At 39.9% G+C, this 22,907-nt stretch overlaps 1 protein-coding gene across 3 annotated transcripts in view; it reads left to right on the top strand.

Moving 5' to 3' along the window:
* The window catches only part of GADL1 (glutamate decarboxylase like 1), a 311,010-nt gene that overhangs the window by 123,428 nt on the left and 164,675 nt on the right, over positions 1-22,907 (top strand). For all 3 annotated transcript variants that reach the window (XM_075587018.1, XM_075587016.1, XM_075587017.1), the window contains exon 6: positions 2,859-2,974. In XM_075587018.1, coding sequence (XP_075443133.1) covers positions 2,859-2,974 — 116 coding nt within the window. The remainder of the gene's footprint in view (positions 1-2,858; positions 2,975-22,907) is intronic.

The raw sequence follows: 22,907 nt of genomic DNA, 5'->3' as shown, positions 1-22,907 counted from the left end.
ACTTCAGATAGAGTGCTTAAGAGATCATTTAAAAATACATCAAAATATACAGTAACTAAAGAGAAAATAGAATAGAAGCTGGGGCAGAAAATGGTTGGCTCCATGGCTGCTTCTGGCTTTGTGCTGCTATATCCCTCAGTACTAGAGATACTGTATGTTGCTGGCATGCCAAGGCGGCGCATAATAACTTCAAGCACATCTGTAGTACTTATCAGCACAGGACTTGATCTCGCAAGTAGATATACTGACCAGTGGGGAAGGTAATTCTACTTTTCCTTCCTTGATTTAAAGCAGCAGTGAAATAATTTGTGCAAACTTCAGACATAAAACTTTTAAAAAAAAGCACAAGGAAAAAATAAATATATTTCCCATGCTTATTGCAGCAGCAAAGGTTATCACCACCTTACTCCATGGGGAAATAATCTCTCAATGACTACTGCTTTTTCATGTGTGTGCTTGGATCTACTGATTTATTAGGGTGGGATGGGTGAGCCTAAACTAAGTGGAGGGACCAGATACAACCCAACAATTTATAATTAGACATACATCATCATCATCATCAAGCTCAAACCCAGACCCACATTATTGTATATGCATATGTTTAATTCTGACAATTGGAGTGCTACTGGGAAAGAGACAGCAAATATACAGGTAGAAGAAGTGGCTCAGTGAGTAAAGAAACTGACTGGCACTGAGTTTGAAGCAGGGGAGCTTGGTTCAATTCCTGCTTTTTGGCTCCTTGTGACCTTGGGTAGGTCACTTTCTCAGGCACCAAACACATAGACTGAAAGCTCCACAGGGCAGGGACCTGTGCCTGCAAAATGTCTCTGTAAAGCACTGCATAAAACTAGCAGCGCTATACAAGAACATGCTGTTATTATGTAACAATAAGCAAAGAATCCCCATATGCACATCCAATATGACAAAATATTTTATACAAAGGACACAGTATAAAATTGATAGTGTAGGAACTTGCTGATAAGATCGACTTTGGTTGCAGGCTTGACATGTTTTAAGCCAAAACTAAATGACCCATACTTATGAGAAAAAAAACATATAGAAATTAACTCAATAATTTGTCACATTGGTTGTGCAGTGAGGCCTCTGTTTACTGTTGTATATTTGAGGGCACTTTCCCAGTAGCACTTGAATTGGCACAATTAAACATATAAATGTAAAATACTGTGGGTCTGTGTTTTGAGCTTGTGAAAATTGTGTCCAGTATGTCTACGCAATATAATTAATACAGTATTATATTAGTAAAGCTTATGGCCATAAAAGTTGTGAACTTTTACACATTTTCACCTGTTTTCATCTCCCTGATGGACATGTATCAAGTGTTGCAAATTGAGCACATTTGGCGCATTACCCCAAAAATGCACCTTCTTGACTCACAATTGTGACAGTATATCAAGGTGCTTTGCATCTATTTCGCTCCTCATGTGTCACTTGGAGATTTGAGGAGTAGTTTTGCAGCAGTCATTACATGAGTTTAATTAGATATATCCAGTTTTGCATCAATATAATAGAGCACTGTTGTCAATTTAAATCTTAGCTAGCGTTAACCTTTTTTACTCAGCACCATATATAAGAAGCCCAAATGACAAGCTTCACACATACAGTATGGAAATGAAGCAAAATGGCACAATGTATTCAATAAATTAATATCTTGTGTTATGGTACTTTGAGAATGAATAATAATGTGATTACATCAAAACATTACTTGGATATAATGCACATGATGAGTAGGGATGGGCGGACTTGTCTGAATCTGATACACGGAATTCCGCCACTGATTTTGAAAAAATTAGATCCGCACACTCCATGCAATCCATTTGCGGATTGTGCTCTAAAAAATCTGACATAATCCGAATCCTCCATTGGATCTGTTCCGGAGATATTCCGTCTTAAAACACTGCAAAGTCATTCTGCAAAGTCATTCTGCGGATTCCAGACTTTTACCAATTGAGGAGGAACCGCCATCACCACGCAAAAGCGCTATCTCAGGGACTCGAATTGGGAATCCATTTTCGCGGATTGGTAAAATCTTTAATTCGCAGAACGGATTTTGCACAATACAATATGCCATTTTGTGACCGATCCGTGGAATTCTGTGGCTAAAAAGAACTGCCCATTCCGAGGAAGATTCAAATTCTGGTGAAAAATCTGCCCATCTCTAATGATGAATAAATTTAACAGTGACAACATTTATTATGAGGACAGATTACACAATTATATGACGGTATCTACAGTATGGTCATTGTTGATTTTATACTGTAAGGTCAGTTGCCCTTGTTATATTTTAATAAGGGCAAACCCTGGAGGGGTAAAGGCACTCACATTGACTGACGTTGCTGTTCGGTGAAGGCTGGAAACGCTGTGAGTGAATTCAGTTACAATATGTACTGTACAATGTTATTGCAGATAATTAATTCACAATGATTTGGGGTAAAAAAAAAATTAAAAATCCTTTGTCAGGTGGAGTTCTTTTACCCCGAAATGTTGTACATTTAAACTCTTCAATAAAATATTCATACTTTCATTCTGACCATGAGAGCAACGGAGACACCATTGCTTTTATCCACATTTTAATAATGGCCCAATTGTACATAAAACCTGGTACATTTTACAATATGTTCTAGAAAACAACATGAAATAAATGTAATGTTTATAGATACAGTCAATGTTCTTGCAACCACCAGCATGTCAATGTACGACGGCTGCGTCGATAATGCACATTTATTGGAAAAGAACCGAGTCAAATATGAAAATACCATTGCAGCTTTGATGTGATGAGCAGCTTTGACGAGATGTGTCACATCAACAGGAGAAGTAACATACTATTTATTTTTTTACAGGTGGCTCGGTTTCCAATATGTATGCTGTAAATTTAGCCAGGTACAACTATTGTCCTGAGATAAAGGAGAAGGGACTCTCAAGTGTTCCACGGCTTGTCATGTTTACTTCAGAGGAGGTATGTGGTTTGTTTTTAGAAGCACTTCTCTGGAAAAATAAATGATACTAAAAATTGCCCCTTTATCCTTTTTGTTTGATTGACTTTTTCATGTGTGTGGAAAAATATAGTTAATAACGTAAATTATCCGGAGTTTTCAAGCTCCCTGTCTGTTTATAGAAATCCTCACTGGTGTTTAATTGCCATTGTGACTTTGGCCATTTACTGTATTTCAGGTATGAGTGACATGAATACACGAGTGATAAACTGCTTTTTTAATCGCTGTTAGAATGAATGAGATATCGTACAGTTGTATGTTTTTAATTGCATATTCATTATTTGCACAGGGGACTAGTTGAAGACATGCCAATCAAGGGCTACATTTAATTCCTCTTTCTAAAACCGTTAGTTGACAAAACACTTCAATCACACTTTTAAAGGTGTGTTTTTAGTATGCGTTTGCTGTTTCAACACATGCACTGTTGCTTCAGTACTGTTCAGAAGATGGTGACATGCTACATGACATCACAAATATTAATGACGAGAAGCTTGGAATGTTCACTGTTGGGATTCAATTGTTTAGAGTCTGAAAGTGGGAGACAGAATAATTTTGTAATAGAAATAAGATTTGCCCTAACAAATTCCACTGTGAAGTGATAATTAGTGTAAAGCGCTAGTTGTACTGTGTGAATCGGTGATAAGTGCCAACAAACATATAATGTGCACATATAAATAACAAAATCCTTCACGGTCTAATGACAAATTAATTAAATGTCCAATGAAAAATGTCAATCAGCTGCCTAACAATTCTTTGCAAATAGAGTCCTCCTTGGCACTGGAACTTTCACTCGTGCTCAATACAATGCATGAAAAATATGAAAATGTAGAGAAACAATGAGGAGTAACACACTGAAAGATGCTGTCACCTTTGTGGAAATGGTAACACTAGATGCTATTTCACCCTAAACATTCCAGAAATGTTGATGGAAATGACCATAAACATACACACACCACCACCAAGCAGTTTACCCTTTACAGCCTGGATCAGTAATCTAGGTGTAACCCAATCAATTAAGATGTATATTATTACACCATAGTACTCCTAGATTACACTGTGAATGATAGTTAATAGAAAACACTCATCAATGGAGTTGAAGATGAAAAAATTGCACCTCTACCGGATGGACAATTCTCAGCAATAATATGTGGAAAAGAAAAATGAAAACATAGCACAGAACTGCTATATACCATAATTTAATGAACCAACATTTAAAACAAACACATCGAATAAAACTCACAAATTCCTTTGTTCTTTGTAAGCCTTTCAACCCTTTAAGCCTGGTTGAAGGGGCCCTTTGATGTCTCTTGCCTCTGTGGGTTCACGCGTAGAACCTCCTCTGGTATTACAGTACTTCCTGGTAAGCTTCAGCAGTCCCTGTGACTCCAATACAGAAGTTCCAGGGTTGGCATAGAGTTTGTCTACTTCAGCAAATTAGCTTCAATGCTGGAAGTTCTATAAAATTTGCACTCACGTGTTTAACGTGAAATCAGAGCGTTGTGGTTATTCAAAGTTTCCAACTTATGTCTCCAGACAGGTACTCCAGATCCACATAGAGAGGGGGAAATTCCATATACGAAAAGAGGGAAAAAGCAAAATAGTATAGTACTGTTTTTAATGTTAAAAACACAAAGTATTCCACTTACATAAGTGCCTTTGTTTCAGACAAAATATTCACAGCAAGCAGCATCCGCTCCACGGCCGTCACAGCAGGTACTGGTCTGGTTAAAGCTGTCCTCCACTCCAGATGTCATCAACATGGGCTCCTTTAGTGGTAACTGATATCACCCAACACGTGTTTCCACTGTAAAGTCTTCCTCAGGGGTAATCTAACATCCCTCTCTGTATCCCTCCCTTAAATAGTGTCCCCGCATTAATTTTCAAAATTGCCTGACCCTGTGACCCAGTGTGGTCTGAATGCTCTCAAACAAAGGCACTTATGTAAGTGGAATACTTTGTGTTTTTAACATTAAAAACAGTACTATACTATGTCTGGAGACATAAGTTGGTAACTTTGAATAACCACAACGCTCTGATTTCACGTTAAACACGTGAGTGCAAATTTTATAGAACTTCCAGCATTGAAGCTAATTTGCTGAAGTAGACAATATTGCACTATTTGGTGTTTTTACTCTCTCTTACATGTCCTGATGTGATTTGCGCACCTGTTTCCCCTTCGTTTGCTGATTGAATTTGGTTTGAATTCTACGTCAGGAGCTGCACTCATTAAGGATAGTATATCATCTGTGTTACCTTTGATTTGTTGTGATATTATTTGCGCTTGATTTTTCCTTGCACATTTGGCATAGAGTTTCACAGAGTCCCACAGCAAAATGGTATCAATAAATAAGCTACTTAGGAATGCGGAGCAGATAGCAAACCTCACCCTACATGTTTCGTGAGAGACGTCTCACTTCCTCAGGGGTCTACAAACAAATGAAGTTGGCCCCCTCCCTAAAGTAGCGGCAACAATCTAGTTACATCCCATTCAATCAGAATATACAGTTAGGTCCGGAAATAATTGGACACTGACACAATTTTCATCATTTTGGCTCTGTATGCCACCACAATGGATTTGAAATGAAACAACCAAGATGCAATAAAAGTGCAGACTTTCAGCTTTAATTCAAGGAGTTGAACAAAAATATCGTATGAAATGTTTAGGAATTGCAACCATTTTCATACACAGTCCCCTTATTTCAGGGGCTCAAATGTAATTGGACAAATGAACACAATCATAAATAAAATGTTCATTTTTAATACTTTATCGAGAATCCTTTACAGGCAATGACTGCTTGAAGTCTGGAACGCATGGACATCACCAAACGCTGGGTTTCCTCCTCTGTGCTGCTTTGCCAGGCTTTTACTGCAGCTGTCTTCAGTTGTTGTTTGTTCGTGGGTCTTTCTGCCTTAAGTTTTGTCTTCAGCAAGTGAAATGCATGCTCGATCGGGTTGAGATCAGGTGATTGACTTGCCCATTGCAGAATATTCCACTTCTTTGCCTTAAAAAACTCCTGGGTTGCTTTCGCAGTATGTTTTGCGACATTGTCTATCTGTAAAGTTAAGCACCGTCTATTAACTTCGCTGAATTTGGCTGAATCTGAGCAGACAATATATCCCTATACACTTCAGAATTCATCTGGCTGCTTCTGTCATCTGTCACATCATCAATAAACACTAGTGACCCAGTGCCATTGTAAGCCATGCATGCCCATGCTAGCACACTGCCTCCACCGTGTTTAACAGATGATGTGGTATGCTTTGGATCATGAGCCGTTGCATGCCTTCTCCATAGTTTTTCTTCCCATCATTCTGATACAGGTTGATCTTAGTTTCATCTGTCCAAAGAATACTGTTCCAGAACTGGGCTGGCTTTTTTAGATATTGTTTGGCAAAGTGTAATCTGGCATTTCTATTCTTGAGGCTTATGAATGGTTTGCACCTTGTGATGAACCCTCTGTATTTGCTCTTGTGACGTCTTCTCTTTATGGTAGACTTGGATAATGATATGCCTACCTCCTGGAGAGTGTTCTTCACTTGGCTGGATGTTGTGAAGGGGTTTTTCTTTACCATGGAAAAGATCCTATGATCATCCACCACTGTTGTCTTCCGTGGACGTCCAGGCCTTTTTCTGTTGCAGAGTTCAACAGTGCGTTCGTTTTTTCTCAGAATATACCAAACTGTTGATGTAGCCACTCCTAATGTTCCTGCTATCTCTCTGATGGATATTCTTTTTTTTTTGCAGCCTAAGGATGCCCTGTTTCACTTGCATTGAGAGCTCCTTTGACTGCATGTTGTGGGTTCACAGCAACAGCTTCCAAATGCGAATGCCACACATGCAATCAACGCCAGACCTTTTCCCTGCTTAATTGATGATGAAATAATGAAGGAATAGCCCACACCTGTCCATGAAACAGCTTTTAAGTCAATTGTCCAACTACTTTTGGTCTCTTGAAAAAGAGGGGGCTACATATTAAAGAGATGTAAACTCTTTCTCCAATTTGGATGTGAATACCCTCAAATTTAAGCTGATGGACTGCACTTTAAGCCCATATTCATTATTTAACTGTAACTTGAATTTATTTTGGTACACAGCCGAAATAACAAAACTTGTATCAGTGTCCAATTATTTCCGGACCTAACTGTATTAACTCCTTCACTGCTTGGTCTATGCCTGATACATATCACCTACATGATGCATAGAGATCCTTAATAGATATAGATAAGCATCCTATCCATTGACAAACAGCCAGTAAAGAGCTAACAGCAATTATTGTTAGCTAAATGATGCAAATCAAATCTCTAATCACTAAGAGATAATATATAGCAACAATGCTCAAACCAGCAGTGAATTATCAGACATAATCCCGGAGTTCAAACCATTGCATGAACACAAATTTTAGAAATATATAATTGAATAAGATCAATACAAAATATAACTGACTCATCTTAAAAGATTAAAAATATATTTCTAAAAGAGTGATGAACATCTTAAGTCCCATCACTAGAGAAATCTAACAAAAATGGATACAGAATAGGATGTAATTAACTTTCTTGAACTGATCACTTCAATGATAAATGACCAATTATAATATGAAATGCAGAAAGATACAGAAAATTGCAGGAGGGTATAGCACCATAGTCATCCCTACTCTTTAAGGAACGAACCTAAATCAAAATCCAGATTCAGCCCCTGTGGAGACAATGTTTTAGCTGGTGTATCCAGAAGGTTTCCCTTCTTGATATCTGAATAATTCTATTCACTCCTCTCCCACAGAGTGTGTGTGTGCGTATGTGTATGTGTATGTGTGTGTGTGTGTGTGTGTGTGTGTGTTTGTGTGTGTGTGTGTGTGTGTGTTGATGTGCAGGAAGGGGGGATGGGATGGGCAAGGGGGGATGGGATGTGCAGGCTGGGGGGGGTGAAGTGCAAGCAGGGGATGTGATGTGATGGGCAGGGGGGATTGGATGTGATGGACATGGGGGGTGATGTGCAGGTTGGGGTTGATGTGCAGGAAGAGGGGGTGGGATGTGATGTGAAGGCTGTGGGGGTGATGTGCAGGCTGGAAGGGGGCGATGTGCAGGCAGGGGTTGGGATGTGATGTGCATGGGAGTATTGTTTGTATCCGTCAGCAATAAAGCTTAAAAAAAATACATTTAATTTTGCTTTTAAAACAGGCGTCACGCTCAAACCGCGTTATAAGCAGATCCGCGTTATAGCGGATCGCGCTATAACAGTGTTGAGCTGTACCTCATGTTACATGCAGACCATTTATTTAGATGCATTGCTGTGGAGGTTGCTCCAACATATTAAGACACATTGTGATGGGGGGTTTTTTGAAGTAGAGCTGGGGCATATGTAAGACTATTTTTTTATATGTCATGCAGAATTTTAGTTATGCCACTTTACATATATTGGATTTTGGGAGTCAAATAAGAGGCAAAACGAATAGGACAGGGAAAGGCAGAGTGTGATTGTCACAGAAGACCAGGTTTATTGTACACCTTTTACCAGGATCATTCACTGAGCAAAACAAAATAATGAAATAAATTGTAGTTTATTCACAGAAATAGGCAAACATACAAAATACTGATGAATAGCACACTTACTGGGGGTCGAAAATTAGACTGTTCTAGATGCAGGGAACACTAAATAAGAGTTTTCCCCTGACTGGGACTTAGCCCAAGATCCTCTGGTTCCCCACCCATTGCTCCCTTCTCTGATGAGAACTTGGACTTTTTCTTGACTGGGTGTTAGTCCCAATCTCCTGGAACTAAAATCCGCTTGCAATTCCAGCCATGACCGCAAAAAGCGGGCAGACTTTTCTGAAGCCGGTGCTCTGCTATTCGCAAGAGCACTTTTGAAAAGCCTGTCCGCACTTCTGGCGCTGAGAATCTCAAACCTGATCTCAGTAGCCAAAGAGCGAAGCCGTTACAGAAAGCCGAGTTAGCGGGGAATTTTTATCTGCCAATGGACATGCGCGAGTTTGCCACCTCCCTCCCTTGCTATTCAGATGCAATTCCGATGCCACCCGCCAGGTCAGGCTCCTCCAGGTCTGGTAGGACAAATGGCAGCCGAGACAACTACCATTTATCCAAGAACGTGGGTACTTGAGCCCTTCCCTGCTACCCAAATGGCTTTCATAGTTCTGGCATCATCTGGCTACTTTGAACTCTGATGTCCACTAGACTTACTGGCACCAACTTGGCAACCCTGACAGTCTAAGTGGGCATTGGTTCCGAAAGTCCAAGCTCATATACAGTGCACAACAGTACATTACAATATTAAACATTGTGTTAATAAAATATACTTTTAATACATACTAAGTCTCTGGGTATGGGGACAAGACTAGAAAGATGCACTTTTAATTTTATGAGCCCTTATTCCCCACACACTATATAAGAGACTTAGACTGGACTCTAAGAGCCCCCTCACAACGCTATATTTATGGTTGGAGTGCCCATGAACCCCAATACAGGTTCTGAGCTACCTGGGCATTAACTGGATATCCCCCTTAACCTAGGGACCCTTTCTAGCTACAGGGACACGTTGCATATCTTTGCCCCATTTACCTTTCTGGGCTATGCGGAACCCTAGCGGCAATTCGCGCAAGCATTTTCAAGGGGAGACATTGCCGGGACAATGTGCCTACATGTATCCGATAATCAGGCATGATTCTCGCGTACAGTTATAGAAGAACCGACAACTCCGGAACCTAATGACCTAGGCACATTCTGTCAAAAATGTATCCGCAAACCCCCCCTTGAAACAAATGCCCTAGCAATCCCTGCTTGCTGGAATCACTGGAAAGGTAAAAACACACAAAATCTTTATTGTGGCAAATTACAAGTTATGCATGTACAGTTGCTGGGCTCAAGAGCTGACACTCTTGACACTCAGGGGGTAAACATTCATGGACTTGATCCTTATTGAGAGCCTGGTTACCCCCCTACCTTCACAGTGATACATCTCATTATATTCTGTGCACCATGTAACTACTCCAACTCCTCCTACTGATACACCCCAAGGTGCAAGATAGGGTAGACAGGGCACAATTGAGAAAAAATACTTTGTCCCAAGAACTGTTAAATCTTTGCTGAAGACAAATATTTCTTTGTTTAATTAGAGACCAGATTCCTCAAGTCTATGATTTTTGCAAGTGTGCCATCATAGGGCTCTATTGAGGTAGCTTTGATAAGTGACTTACCTGTATCAACAGTTTTGAGCACTTTTCAAGCGAGTTTGCATGTATAGGTATAGCTATTCAGAGAGCTCCGATAACATGCCAAACTTGCTTGAAAACTGCTTCTTCCTGATCGATAGCTCTCTTCTTCAGAGAAACCGAACCGTAGATCAAAAAATGCTCAAACTTGCATTTTTTTGAGAAATCGAGCTATTCAGGTAGCTCCGAGATGCACATTGTGGCTGCAACTCTCAGATTCTGATCTCGCCGCCTGAAGAGTGGTAAGATTGGATCCGTGTTGTGCATTTGAAGGAGAAAAATGTATTCTTACTACATATGATTGAAGCCGAGAATCTCCGGAGCTGACCCACATTAATTTTATCTTAGGAGACCCTCTGCTTCAAGCCTGTGTAATAAAAAATACATTTACAGCCAGCTTCATTACCTTAGTGGCTGACGAAGGGGTTAAATAGAAGTGCCCAGTTTGTTGGTGGTAGAGGAGGTGGGTGAAACTTGGAGTTGCTCCAGGGTGAGTTGTTAGGCCTACCGGGAGGGTTGTGGTATGAGTTAACCCCCTCATTACCTTAGTTGCTTCAACTACTAAGGTAATGAAGGGGTAAACCCCTCCGGCTACCCACCCGGTAAGCCTAAACACACTCTTGGCCAAAAAAATACATTCATAGTTGCCCTAGGGTGGGTGTTTAGGCCTGCCGGGTGTGATTAACCCCTCCCTTACCTTAATGGTTACAACTGCTAAGTTAATTAAGGTGTTCACCCCTCCTGCAAGGCTTAAACACCCTCCCTGGAGAAACACCCCCACAGAACACAGGAATGGGCAAAAGTGCTATTAGCCAAAAATGGTTAATAGCACTTTTGCCCATTCAAATAATCAATACAGTGCAATACACTCAAATACATTACTATAAAAAATACATTACTATTAAAAAAAATCAAGCCATTTAATCCATTGATTGACACTGTGGTAATCTATGCCCTCAACGGGTTACAGATAACCACATTGGCAAGCAATGGCCACCCAACAACTCTTCCCCTCCCTCCTCCTCTACCACCAACCTCCAACACACAACACACAGTAATGGGCAAAAGGCCTATTATACAGATAATAGCGCATTTTTTCCCATTAAAAATAAAACATTAGCCAGCATATAGTAAATAAAGTTGTACTTACCCCTGCCATGATGAAGGCTGTCCTCATCTTCAGCTTCCACATCCTCCTTGTACACCGTGGGCTAAAACAGTAAAATAAAAAAATTATAAATATTGGCCAGTAACCCCTTAAATTACCTTTTATTATTAACCTCTATTGTAATTAAGGGGTTAACTCCCACCCTCTCTACCCACCTGGGAGGTCTAACAGCTTTCCAAGGGTAAATATGCCCAACCTCCACCCCCTGTGCCCCCATCACCACACATACTGTACATATGGGCAAACGCACTTTAAGCTAAATATGGCTAATAGTGCTTTTGCCCATTTGTTTACAAAATTAAATAAATACACCATAAAATAAAATTGACATCAAAGTACAATAAATGGCACAGTAGACAATAACCCAAATGATTGTCACTGTGGTAAACTATGCCCACAATTGGGATACAGATTACCACAATGGTAATCTATGGGCAACCTAAAAAAAACATTAAAAAAATAAAGTACATTACGATTAAATAAAAACAAACATTTGACAAAAATGTATTGATTGTTAATGTGGTTATCTATATCCTAAAAGGGGGCACTGGTAAACACATTTCCAATAAATGGGCAACATTAAAACAAATATACAATTAAATAAAATACAATCAATGTGTATCTTACCCTTGCAGGGATGAAGATTCATCCTCCTCATCCAACTGTGGCACCAACAACACGACCCATGAAGCAATAATCCTCAACTTAAGAACACCATGATGCGCAGAAGCCTACGAGCCTCAATTGCATACAGAGGAATCACCAGTGAGTAGATATTCTTTCTTTTCTTCTGTTCGTTAACAGGTCTAGGAGATTTTGATCCACCATCTTGGGGTCAAATGAGACGTGACAGGCCTTAAATAAGGCCTGTGATGTCCCATTTGACTGACAAATGGTACATACACCAATCGGATTGGTGTATATACCATGTGATGGCGTCCCTTTTTTGGAGTGATGTGACATCACCTTAAAGGGAGGGAAGTCAGCCAGGTAGTCAATCAGGTAGCATGTGCTTCCCTCCCTTTAAGATGACTTCACTTCACCCAAAAAAGAGAAGCCATCACATGGCCTCTCCACTATCAGATTGGTTGATGTACCATTTGTCAGTCAAATGTAACATCACAGGTCTTATATGTCACATTTCATTTGACCCCAAGAAGACGGCAGGTCAACATCTGCTGGACCTGTTAAAGAACAGTAAGAAGAAAAGAAAGAACATCTTCTCACTGGGGGCTCCTCGGCATGCAACTGAGGATTGTGAGCTTCTGCACATCATGGTGTTTTTCAAGAGGAGGATCATTGCTTGATGAGTCAAGCTTTGGTGCAGCAGTTGGATGAGGAGGAGGATGAATCTTCATCCCGGCAAGGGTAAGAAAAACTTGTATTGTATTTTATTTAATTATGTATTTTTTCTAGGATGCCCTTTGGTTGGCAATGTGTTTATCAATGTCCCCTTTGAGGGCATATGTTACCACAGGGACAATCAATGATTTTATTGCCTACTGTTCCATGTGTTGTACTGTAATGTAAATTTTATTTTATTGTATATTTCAATTTTTTTAACAAATGGGCAAAAGCGCTATTAGCCATATTTGGCTACTAGTGCTCTTGCCCATTTGTATGTGTGGTGATGGGGGCAGAGAGGTTGGGCGATAGGGTAGTCGCCCTGGGGAGGAGATGCCAGCGCTCGTGGGAAAAATCCCTACAGTGAGAGCAGCAGAGAGAACACATGCACACACCTTTATTACTTGGAGCCTGCGGTGCTGTGCCGATCCAAAGCTCCCTCTTCCTGCAGACAAAGCTGAACACAACTCCCGGCACCGACAGTATCAGGGAAAGGATGGATCGCAGTTACCAAATGGCTGGCGTTGCTGCTGAGCTGAGGAGCCGCCGGGTCACTGCTGCGTGGGGTGCCGCCTGGCCTGGACAGCTGGGATTGTTGTCCCAGCTCTTCCCCATTGACGGCCGCGGAAACACTAAGGGGTACCCGTGGAAGCCCGGTTGAAAATCACTGCTCTAGTGTGTAAATCTCCTGATATATAACTGTCACATCTGCAGCATAGTCAATTTGAAAATCAACAATTGTCCCACAAAAATAAAGCTTGGCCCTCCATGCTGGTTAATTGCTGGTTAATTGTCTTAGCATTCTATAGAACCCTCAAAAAAAATGATCCTGTTGTACTGTGGTCAGCTCTTGTAACATCGTGGTATGGCACATGACTACAAAGTGTCCCATTGTGAATATTTTCTTGCATGACAGTGGGCCCTTGTTATATGAATTTTCTCACACCTAGTGTATATAGATTGAAAAGAACTATATTTTAATTTTGAAGAATTGCTAGGATGGCAGATATACTTGTTTCTCCTCGCATGGCAGTAGATTTACTTTTTCTACAGTAGCTGCTCTTGCTTTAAGTACCTAGGGGTTTCTCAGTAACACCTTCCACTTTATTTTCTAACTACCTCTGCTCTCTGATTTGAGCTTTAAAGAGTTAAATCCTCCATTAGCTGCATTTTCTTGACAGTCTTTTATCTAGTAGTCTTAGCACTAATCTGTCCCTAAAGTATTGTTCCTTTTTCTCTGCAAAGCCACAGTGCTCTGCTAGATCATACAGGCTTTTTTTTTATAAAGCACTTGGAGTTTCTTCAGGCTGAAGAGTGGATATTAAAAAAAAAAACAGGCTCTCTTATGAAGCACATTTCTTTTTGGTATAAAGTTTGTATTAAACTTGGTTACAACAGCTTCATAATCATTTGTGTGACAGTCTTCAGCAAATGTAAAGGATTATAGCTATGTCTGGCCTCTGTTCCCATAAAGGACTGAAGTTACTTGCACAAGTCTTTCTTCCTAATTCTAATGCAGTCAGTGGCTAGGCGAAAACAGGCAAATATTTCCTTCTATTCTGGCCAAGCAGCAGGATTATTTAAGTGAAAGGTTCAGGTGCAGCAAACTGTGCCATATGTCCAGGTTCTCTGGTTTTTTTTCTACTAGAAATTGAGAAATTGTAATTGCCAACACTATGTCATCTGAAGTACACCACTTCTAATAGGCAGCCATTTAATTTACAAGTTCAAGAACATCCCTGAAATGGAGGAAACAAAGCACGTCCCCAGCCTAGCTGCATGTTAAGAACATTAACAGCGACTGGTGTTTGAAAATACATTTGCAAAACAGCGGCTGGTGTTTGAACACACATTTACAATTCACTTTGATTTATCAACACAAACCTCATAGGCCCAGATCCACAACGGTCCTTATTGACCTAACAAGGTGTTAACCTAAGTTAACGTTTTGCTAAGCATTACGTATTGTGAGAGGAAAGGTGGTAAAATTGTGGAAGGAAGGTATATTCCTCCTACTTTGGCCAACTATACTTCTCTCTACTAAGGGTTAAAGGTCCAGGGGAGGTTCTGCAAGCACAGCCAGGTGCAGATCACCTGTCCTTAATTAACATAGTGTAAGAAAGGCCAGGCTGGATCAGTTCTCCCATCTCCTCTTATCCAGCTAAGGCACGTTCTATAGTGCCGGGCACGCACGGAATTTTAGTTGGCTGACGTTAGTCAGCCTTTCTATAGAAGGGCCGCGCGCGCGCACGGCAGGGAGAAGGGAGCCGACAGACAGCGGCGAAGATGAGGAAAATCATCTTTTTGCGCCGCTACGGCGCTGAATGTATGTGTATGTGTGTGTGTGTGTGTGTGTGTGTGTGTGTGTGTGTGTGTGTGTGTGTGTGTGTGTGTGTGTGTGTGTATATGTATGTATGCATGTGTATGTATGTATATGTGTGTGTGTATGTGTGTATGTATTTGTGTGTCTGCACAAATCTAATAATTTTTTTATTTTTACCAATGCTTTTTTAAATAAATAATAAATTACACATAAACACACACACACATATATACACACAAACACACTCAACACAGTATACTTACGAAAATCATGCGGCACGGTACGCGCGTTCGCATAGGCACGCGCGGCCGCATGCAGTATATAACAGCCCTAAGAGAGCTGGATGCTACAGACAGGTGCTGGGTTGCAACAGGTTTGGTTTGTGATATCTGGGTTTTATTGTTTGGTAAGTGGGAAAGCCACCCAAAGATAGCTAGAGAATTGCTGTCTAGTTAATGCTCAGATAGAGTTAGGATTTACTTTGATTCTTTTGTTTGTCTTGATTTTGTCTGCTGGAGTGACAAAGAAAATAAAGCACTTAAATCAGAGCTGGATGGTCCTATGACTGCTTTACCCTAAAAGACAGTAGGTTTTAAGGTTCCCAGTCAAGAACCCTTCAGCCAAAAAGAGTATTTTGTCACAGTATCTTCAAAGCTCACTAATGTCAGGTTAAAAAGGCATTGTGTTACGTATAACAGCCGTTAGTGCTAATGATATGCAAAAGAGGTGTTCACCCCAACAATGCATATCTACAGAAGTCTGTTATAGTTAACACAGGGATTTAAGCTGATGTTAGCTAGGTCAGCGGTATGCAAACTGGGGGCGCGCACCCTCCAGGGAGAGCGGGAGATTTGTCTGGGGGGTCGCGGGCGGTTTCAGAGGTCACGCGCTCCTCCCCAAGGCCTTTAAATGTAATGCCGGGGATCGCATGAGGCCTCTGTAACAGTAACACTTACATTCAGACGCGTCTCCATGGCAATGTGGCATCAAATGATGCCACAGGGTTATGTGATGTGACGTCACCAGCGTCAAATGATGCTGCGTGTCACGTGACATCACATGACCCGGAGCGTCATTTGACGCAGCTGGCAAGTAGGAGAGGGGGCACGAGACCGGGGGAGGCCAGGCAGGGGGGCGCAGCTTCAAACATTTGCGCTCCCCTGAGTTAGGTCATACCTAAAGGTGTTACTCCCACCCAGACCCTAACGTGTTCTGGACAGAAGAGAGAGGAGAAAGAAGGAGACAAGTACCTCCCCCAAGCCACCTTCATAAAATACGTGGAGAGATACCTGAGTAAAAAAGGAACATACTGGAAATATGTTAATTTAGATATGCAATTATTTGCATTTGCATATGTCCCTTTATTCTGCTCTATTTCTTTCTATTTCCCCTGCAAATCCCATATTGCAGTGTCTGAATGAAAGTGATGCCACTTATGGTTAATGCATACTTGGCATATGCAATGCTATTTTAATCGAATGCATTGTTTTTACATATAATTAGCTTTACGGATATGCGTTAACCTCAGGGAAACTAACATCCGTTAATGATTTTGATAATGGCCACTATTAGCACCGAGTTAACGCACCTCTGTAGATCTGGCCCATAGGGAGATTCTGTTGCTTCCCCCTGAGGACTTTTGAGGAGTACTGTTAAGTGGGACTTCAAGAAAGCACAGAGCTGTGAGGAATTGAGCCCAATATTATTTAGGTAAAGACAGAGAGCACAACCCCTTTAAAGAAGGCCAAGAGAGAAAAGGAGCATAGACTATCTCCCCTGGCTATCGTGGGGACAAAAAGAAAAGAGGTTGGGGCGCTCCCTATTTGTATAGGCTTGTGATGTTGCCTGTGTGGTAGTGTGTAACCAAAGAAAGGGTAGTGTATACTTGCCCTTGTTGTTTTCTGCAGCTGGACCAGTAGAGAAGATAAAGCCCGGAATCTTCTTGTAGTTGCAGTGGAGGTGGAGGGTTGGTCAGCGCACGGGATTTTGCTCAAACGTAGAGATAAGAGGATAGGAAGATATGGAACACGGTATTAGTGTTTTAGTAATCGAACGGTACAATACAGCCAAAAGAACTTTGGAATTAAAAATGTATGAAAAATATATTTTTAAAATAGCTTAAAACTCTTTGGAATTAAAGAACCTTGGTAATTAAAAGTAAATATATGAAAAAATATATATTCTAAAATAGCTTAAAAATCCTTAAATAAAATCCTTAAATAAAATTTAAATGGAATTGTGTGGTTTTTTTGTGAACAGAAGCAGAATACGTGCTATATGTGGATGACTAACAGGGTGTGTTTATATAGCCTGTTGTTGGTCTGAGGTAAAAAGGGGATAATGGGGCTGGTTAGCAGAGTTTAATGCGCAGTCTTTCCTTCACGGAATGCTGCTAAAAACAATAGCTTTCTCACCCTCCTGGTGGAGGCAGTACGTGAGTTGCTTCTCTCCCGGGGGCCCAAATAGGAAGAAAATGGCCGAACTCGGTGAGTGAGCAAAATAGAATTTATTAGGTACAGAAAACAAAGTCAAAATAACACTCACGGTACAGCTTTAAAACAGCCCAGCATCAGCCTGATCGTCCGGTGATATTCCTCTCACCAGTACAGCTCCCGTGGTCGCGTCCGACGGCGGGACCGGAAGAGGAGGTCTTACCGGATGTCAGCAGGCTGGCTGGGTCCTTCAATCAATGGGCTCCGGCAGGGAACAACTAGTTTCGCAATAATGCTTCGTCAGGTTCCTGCCAGATGCCCTGTGTCTTCCCTCTTTATAGGCAAATACCTAATTGATGATTGGATTGGTCATCAATTGGTATTGGTACAATTAAATAATAAAATGTAAAAACGACCTTTATTGAGTGTTGGGTGTTGGACTAATGCCCAATAATATGAAAGACCAATAATGCTAAACTCTAAATACATACATAAATATGTTACAAGTAGTGACAATGTTATACACAGTAGATAATCATGCACACATGATCTCTATCAGTTCTATGAGACCTTCCCTCGCTCGAGGTGTAGGCAATTAGTAATTTGTGCAATCTACAGACATCTTTAAACAAATCTCTTAAAATTGGTAGCAGGTGCAGCACAATAACTTGTGAAGTAAACCTCTAAGTAATTCCTTCAGCAAATTAATTTCATACCTAAAGTGGCCCTTGCACTTAGAACTTCTGTGATGTGTGACATTTAAACTAAATGCAAAAAAGCTTATGCTCAGATGGATGGATTTTGAGTGATATATAAAAAATATAAAATAATAAAATAAGAATATAAAAATGTATTGTAAATAAAAATATTGTATAGATGAATATATGTGTAGTTGGGGCTACCATATGGTATCGCTTATATGTTTAGACTATTTGTCCTGAAAAATATATATATATATATGGTGTATTACCCAGGTTTAGGTGATATATGTTAAAAAGTATCCCTGTGTGTGTCGTGACTCCCCCTTTAGTTTGGAGAATGTCAATGGTGACTGGAATAGAATTGGAAAAGAATTATTCCTACAAATGTGATAGTTCAGTAATTCAAACATAATGATCAGTAATTTAAAGATGTATAGAACTTGGATATATTTTCAATATGATTCATTGGGGATTTGACCCCACGATCATATTAGGCCTTAACTTAAAAGCAGAGTGATAAGTTGGCTGTGCTATACAGAGGCAGATGGACTTCATGTACTTGTTTGCACATATGCGAACAGAGAGAGTACAGAATTCTGCAATGAGAATAACAAATGTGGGTAAAGAGTATTGTTGTGTTACCCAGGCTTAGGTGAAATGTTAAAAAGTATTAAAAAGTATCCTTGTATATGTCTTGCCTCCCCCTTGTTGGTAGTTTTAGGGAATGTTGGTGGTGTCTGGAATTGGATTTGGGATAAAAGATATAAAAAAAATATAAAAAAAAATATAAAAAAAAAAAAAAAAATCTTTTTATAATGTTAGTTCTAAATAATAGTATAATAGTAATAGTAATTAAAAATGATGCTCAATAATTGAGAAATGTGGGGTACTTGAATTCTTAGTGTGTGTTTCTAGTATTTCATTGGGGATTTGACCCCACGATCATATTGGCCCTTACTCAAAAGCAGTGTGATAAGTTAACTGTGCTACGCAGAGGCAGATAGATTTCATATACTCGTTGGTGCATATGTGAACATAGAGAACGTAAACATAGAGATAATGTAATTGTGTACGGTTAAGCGAATGTAAGTGAATCATCCAATTGCGAAGTTACTGGTTCCAAATTCGGGAGGGGGAATGGGAGAAAGAAGAGAAGAAAAGGAGAGAAGAAGAGAAACGTGATTAGTGTGTTAAATATACATGTTTCATTCTAGAAAAGCCCCAATGTCGATGTCAATGTTAAGTCCTTGGGGTGCTAGCGTCTTTAGTTTATAAATCCATAGTGTCTCCTTTCTTGCTAGTTTTGTAAGTCTATCTCCCCCTCTCCAAAGGGGGGGAATCTGTTCTATGGCTCTATATGTCAAGCCCGAGGGGTCCCCCTGATGCTGTAGTGAAAAATGTTTTGACACGCTGTGGGTCATAACCTGTCGTCGGATGTTACCAATATGTTCCAATATACGAACCCTCAGTGGTCGGCTGGTACGGCCGACATACTGTAGTCCACAGGGGCAGCTTAGTAAATAGACCACGTAGTCACTCTTGCAATTGATAAAGTGCTTGGTTTTAAATTGTTCGCCCGTTACATGGGATGAAAAGTCTATTTTGTCGTTTGACCCTTGTTTGCAAGCTTTGCAAGTACTGCACTTATAAAAACCTTTGGCTGTTGATAGCCAATTCTCGTCCCTTTTGGAGTTATCAGTTCTAAATAGGCTGGGTGCTAATTTATTCTTTATATTATCTGCTTTTTTAAAGATGACCTTGGGTCTTTCTGGGAGGTAGTTTCTAAGGGTGTCATCTCCTTGTAGAAGGTGCCAGTGTTTATTAAGAATTTGTTGTATTTTGCCTGAATCCTGGCTGTACTGAGTTAAAAATGCGACGTTAAAATTTTCTGTCGGTTGTTTTTGTGTTGTTTTTAGGATATCTCGTCGTTGTAGGAGACCTGTCTTCTTAATGGATTCATCTAGTGAGTTTTTGTTGAATCCTTTGTTAATAAACCGATTTTTTAAAATGTCTGCTTGTTCTTTAAAAGTGTTACCGTCGCTGCAATTCCGCCTGATACGGCGGAATTGGCCTGGGGGTATGTTAGATAGCCACTTTTTGTGGTGGCAGCTTGTTCTCAGTAGGTAGTTGTTGCAGTCTACTTTCTTGAAAAATGTTTTGGTTTTGAGAGAACTGTTCTCGACATAGATGGTTAGATCTAAAAAATCTACAGAGATGGGGTTTGTGCAGGCCGTGAATTTTAGATTGATTTCGTTGTCATTGATATATTCTAAGAACCGTTTTAGATCCTCCTCGCTACCTTTCCAGATGAAGAAGATATCATCTATATATCTCCGCCAAAGCGCCAGATCTGCGCTAAATTTAGCGCAGATCTGGCGCTTTGGCGGAGATATATAGATGATATCTTCTTCATCTGGAAAGGTAGCGAGGAGGATCTAAAACGGTTCTTAGAATATATCAATGACAACGAAATCAATCTAAAATTCACGGCCTGCACAAACCCCATCTCTGTAGATTTTTTAGATCTAACCATCTATGTCGAGAACAGTTCTCTCAAAACCAAAACATTTTTCAAGAAAGTAGACTGCAACAACTACCTACTGAGAACAAGCTGCCACCACAAAAAGTGGCTATCTAACATACCCCCAGGCCAATTCCGCCGTATCAGGCGGAATTGCAGCGACGGTAACACTTTTAAAGAACAAGCAGACATTTTAAAAAATCGGTTTATTAACAAAGGATTCAACAAAAACTCACTAGATGAATCCATTAAGAAGACAGGTCTCCTACAACGACGAGATATCCTAAAAACAACACAAAAACAACCGACAGAAAATTTTAACGTCGCATTTTTAACTCAGTACAGCCAGGATTCAGGCAAAATACAACAAATTCTTAATAAACACTGGCACCTTCTACAAGGAGATGACACCCTTAGAAACTACCTCCCAGAAAGACCCAAGGTCATCTTTAAAAAAGCAGATAATATAAAGAATAAATTAGCACCCAGCCTATTTAGAACTGATAACTCCAAAAGGGACGAGAATTGGCTATCAACAGCCAAAGGTTTTTATAAGTGCAGTACTTGCAAAGCTTGCAAACAAGGGTCAAACGACAAAATAGACTTTTCATCCCATGTAACGGGCGAACAATTTAAAACCAAGCACTTTATCAATTGCAAGAGTGACTACGTGGTCTATTTACTAAGCTGCCCCTGTGGACTACAGTATGTCGGCCGTACCAGCCGACCACTGAGGGTTCGTATATTGGAACATATTGGTAACATCCGACGACAGGTTATGACCCACAGCGTGTCAAAACATTTTTCACTACAGCATCAGGGGGACCCCTCGGGCTTGACATATAGAGCCATAGAACAGATTCCCCCCCTTTGGAGAGGGGGAGATAGACTTACAAAACTAGCAAGAAAGGAGACACTATGGATTTATAAACTAAAGACGCTAGCACCCCAAGGACTTAACATTGACATCGACATTGGGGCTTTTCTAGAATGAAACATGTATATTTAACACACTAATCACGTTTCTCTTCTTCTCTCCTTTTCTTCTCTTCTTTCTCCCATTCCCCCTCCCGAATTTGGAACCAGTAACTTCGCAATTGGATGATTCACTTACATTCGCTTAACCGTACACAATTACATTATCTCTATGTTTACGTTCTCTATGTTCACATATGCACCAACGAGTATATGAAATCTATCTGCCTCTGCGTAGCACAGTTAACTTATCACACTGCTTTTGAGTAAGGGCCAATATGATCGTGGGGTCAAATCCCCAATGAAATACTAGAAACACACACTAAGAATTCAAGTACCCCACATTTCTCAATTATTGAGCATCATTTTTAATTACTATTACTATTATACTATTATTTAGAACTAACATTATAAAAAGATTTTTTTTTTTTTTTTTTATATTTTTTTTTATATTTTTTTTATATCTTTTATCCCAAATCCAATTCCAGACACCACCAACATTCCCTAAAACTACCAACAAGGGGGAGGCAAGACATATACAAGGATACTTTTTAATACTTTTTAACATTTCACCTAAGCCTGGGTAACACAACAATACTCTTTACCCACATTTGTTATTCTCATTGCAGAATTCTGTACTCTCTCTGTTCGCATATGTGCAAACAAGTACATGAAGTCCATCTGCCTCTGTATAGCACAGCCAACTTATCACTCTGCTTTTAAGTTAAGGCCTAATATGATCGTGGGGTCAAATCCCCAATGAATCATATTGAAAATATATCCAAGTTCTATACATCTTTAAATTACTGATCATTATGTTTGAATTACTGAACTATCACATTTGTAGGAATAATTCTTTTCCAATTCTATTCCAGTCACCATTGACATTCTCCAAACTAAAGGGGGAGTCACGACACACACAGGGATACTTTTTAACATATATCACCTAAACCTGGGTAATACACCATATATATATATATATTTTTCAGGACAAATAGTCTAAACATATAAGCGATACCATATGGTAGCCCCAACTACACATATATTCATCTATACAATATTTTTATTTACAATACATTTTTATATTCTTATTTTATTATTTTATATTTTTTATATATCACTCAAAATCCATCCATCTGAGCATAAGCTTTTTTGCATTTAGTTTAAATGTCACACATCACAGAAGTTCTAAGTGCAAGGGCCACTTTAGGT

Source organism: Ascaphus truei, chromosome 2, assembly GCF_040206685.1.
Source record: "Ascaphus truei isolate aAscTru1 chromosome 2, aAscTru1.hap1, whole genome shotgun sequence".
Lineage (NCBI taxonomy): Eukaryota > Metazoa > Chordata > Amphibia > Anura > Ascaphidae > Ascaphus > Ascaphus truei.
This window is presented reverse-complemented; position numbering and strand designations above follow the sequence as displayed.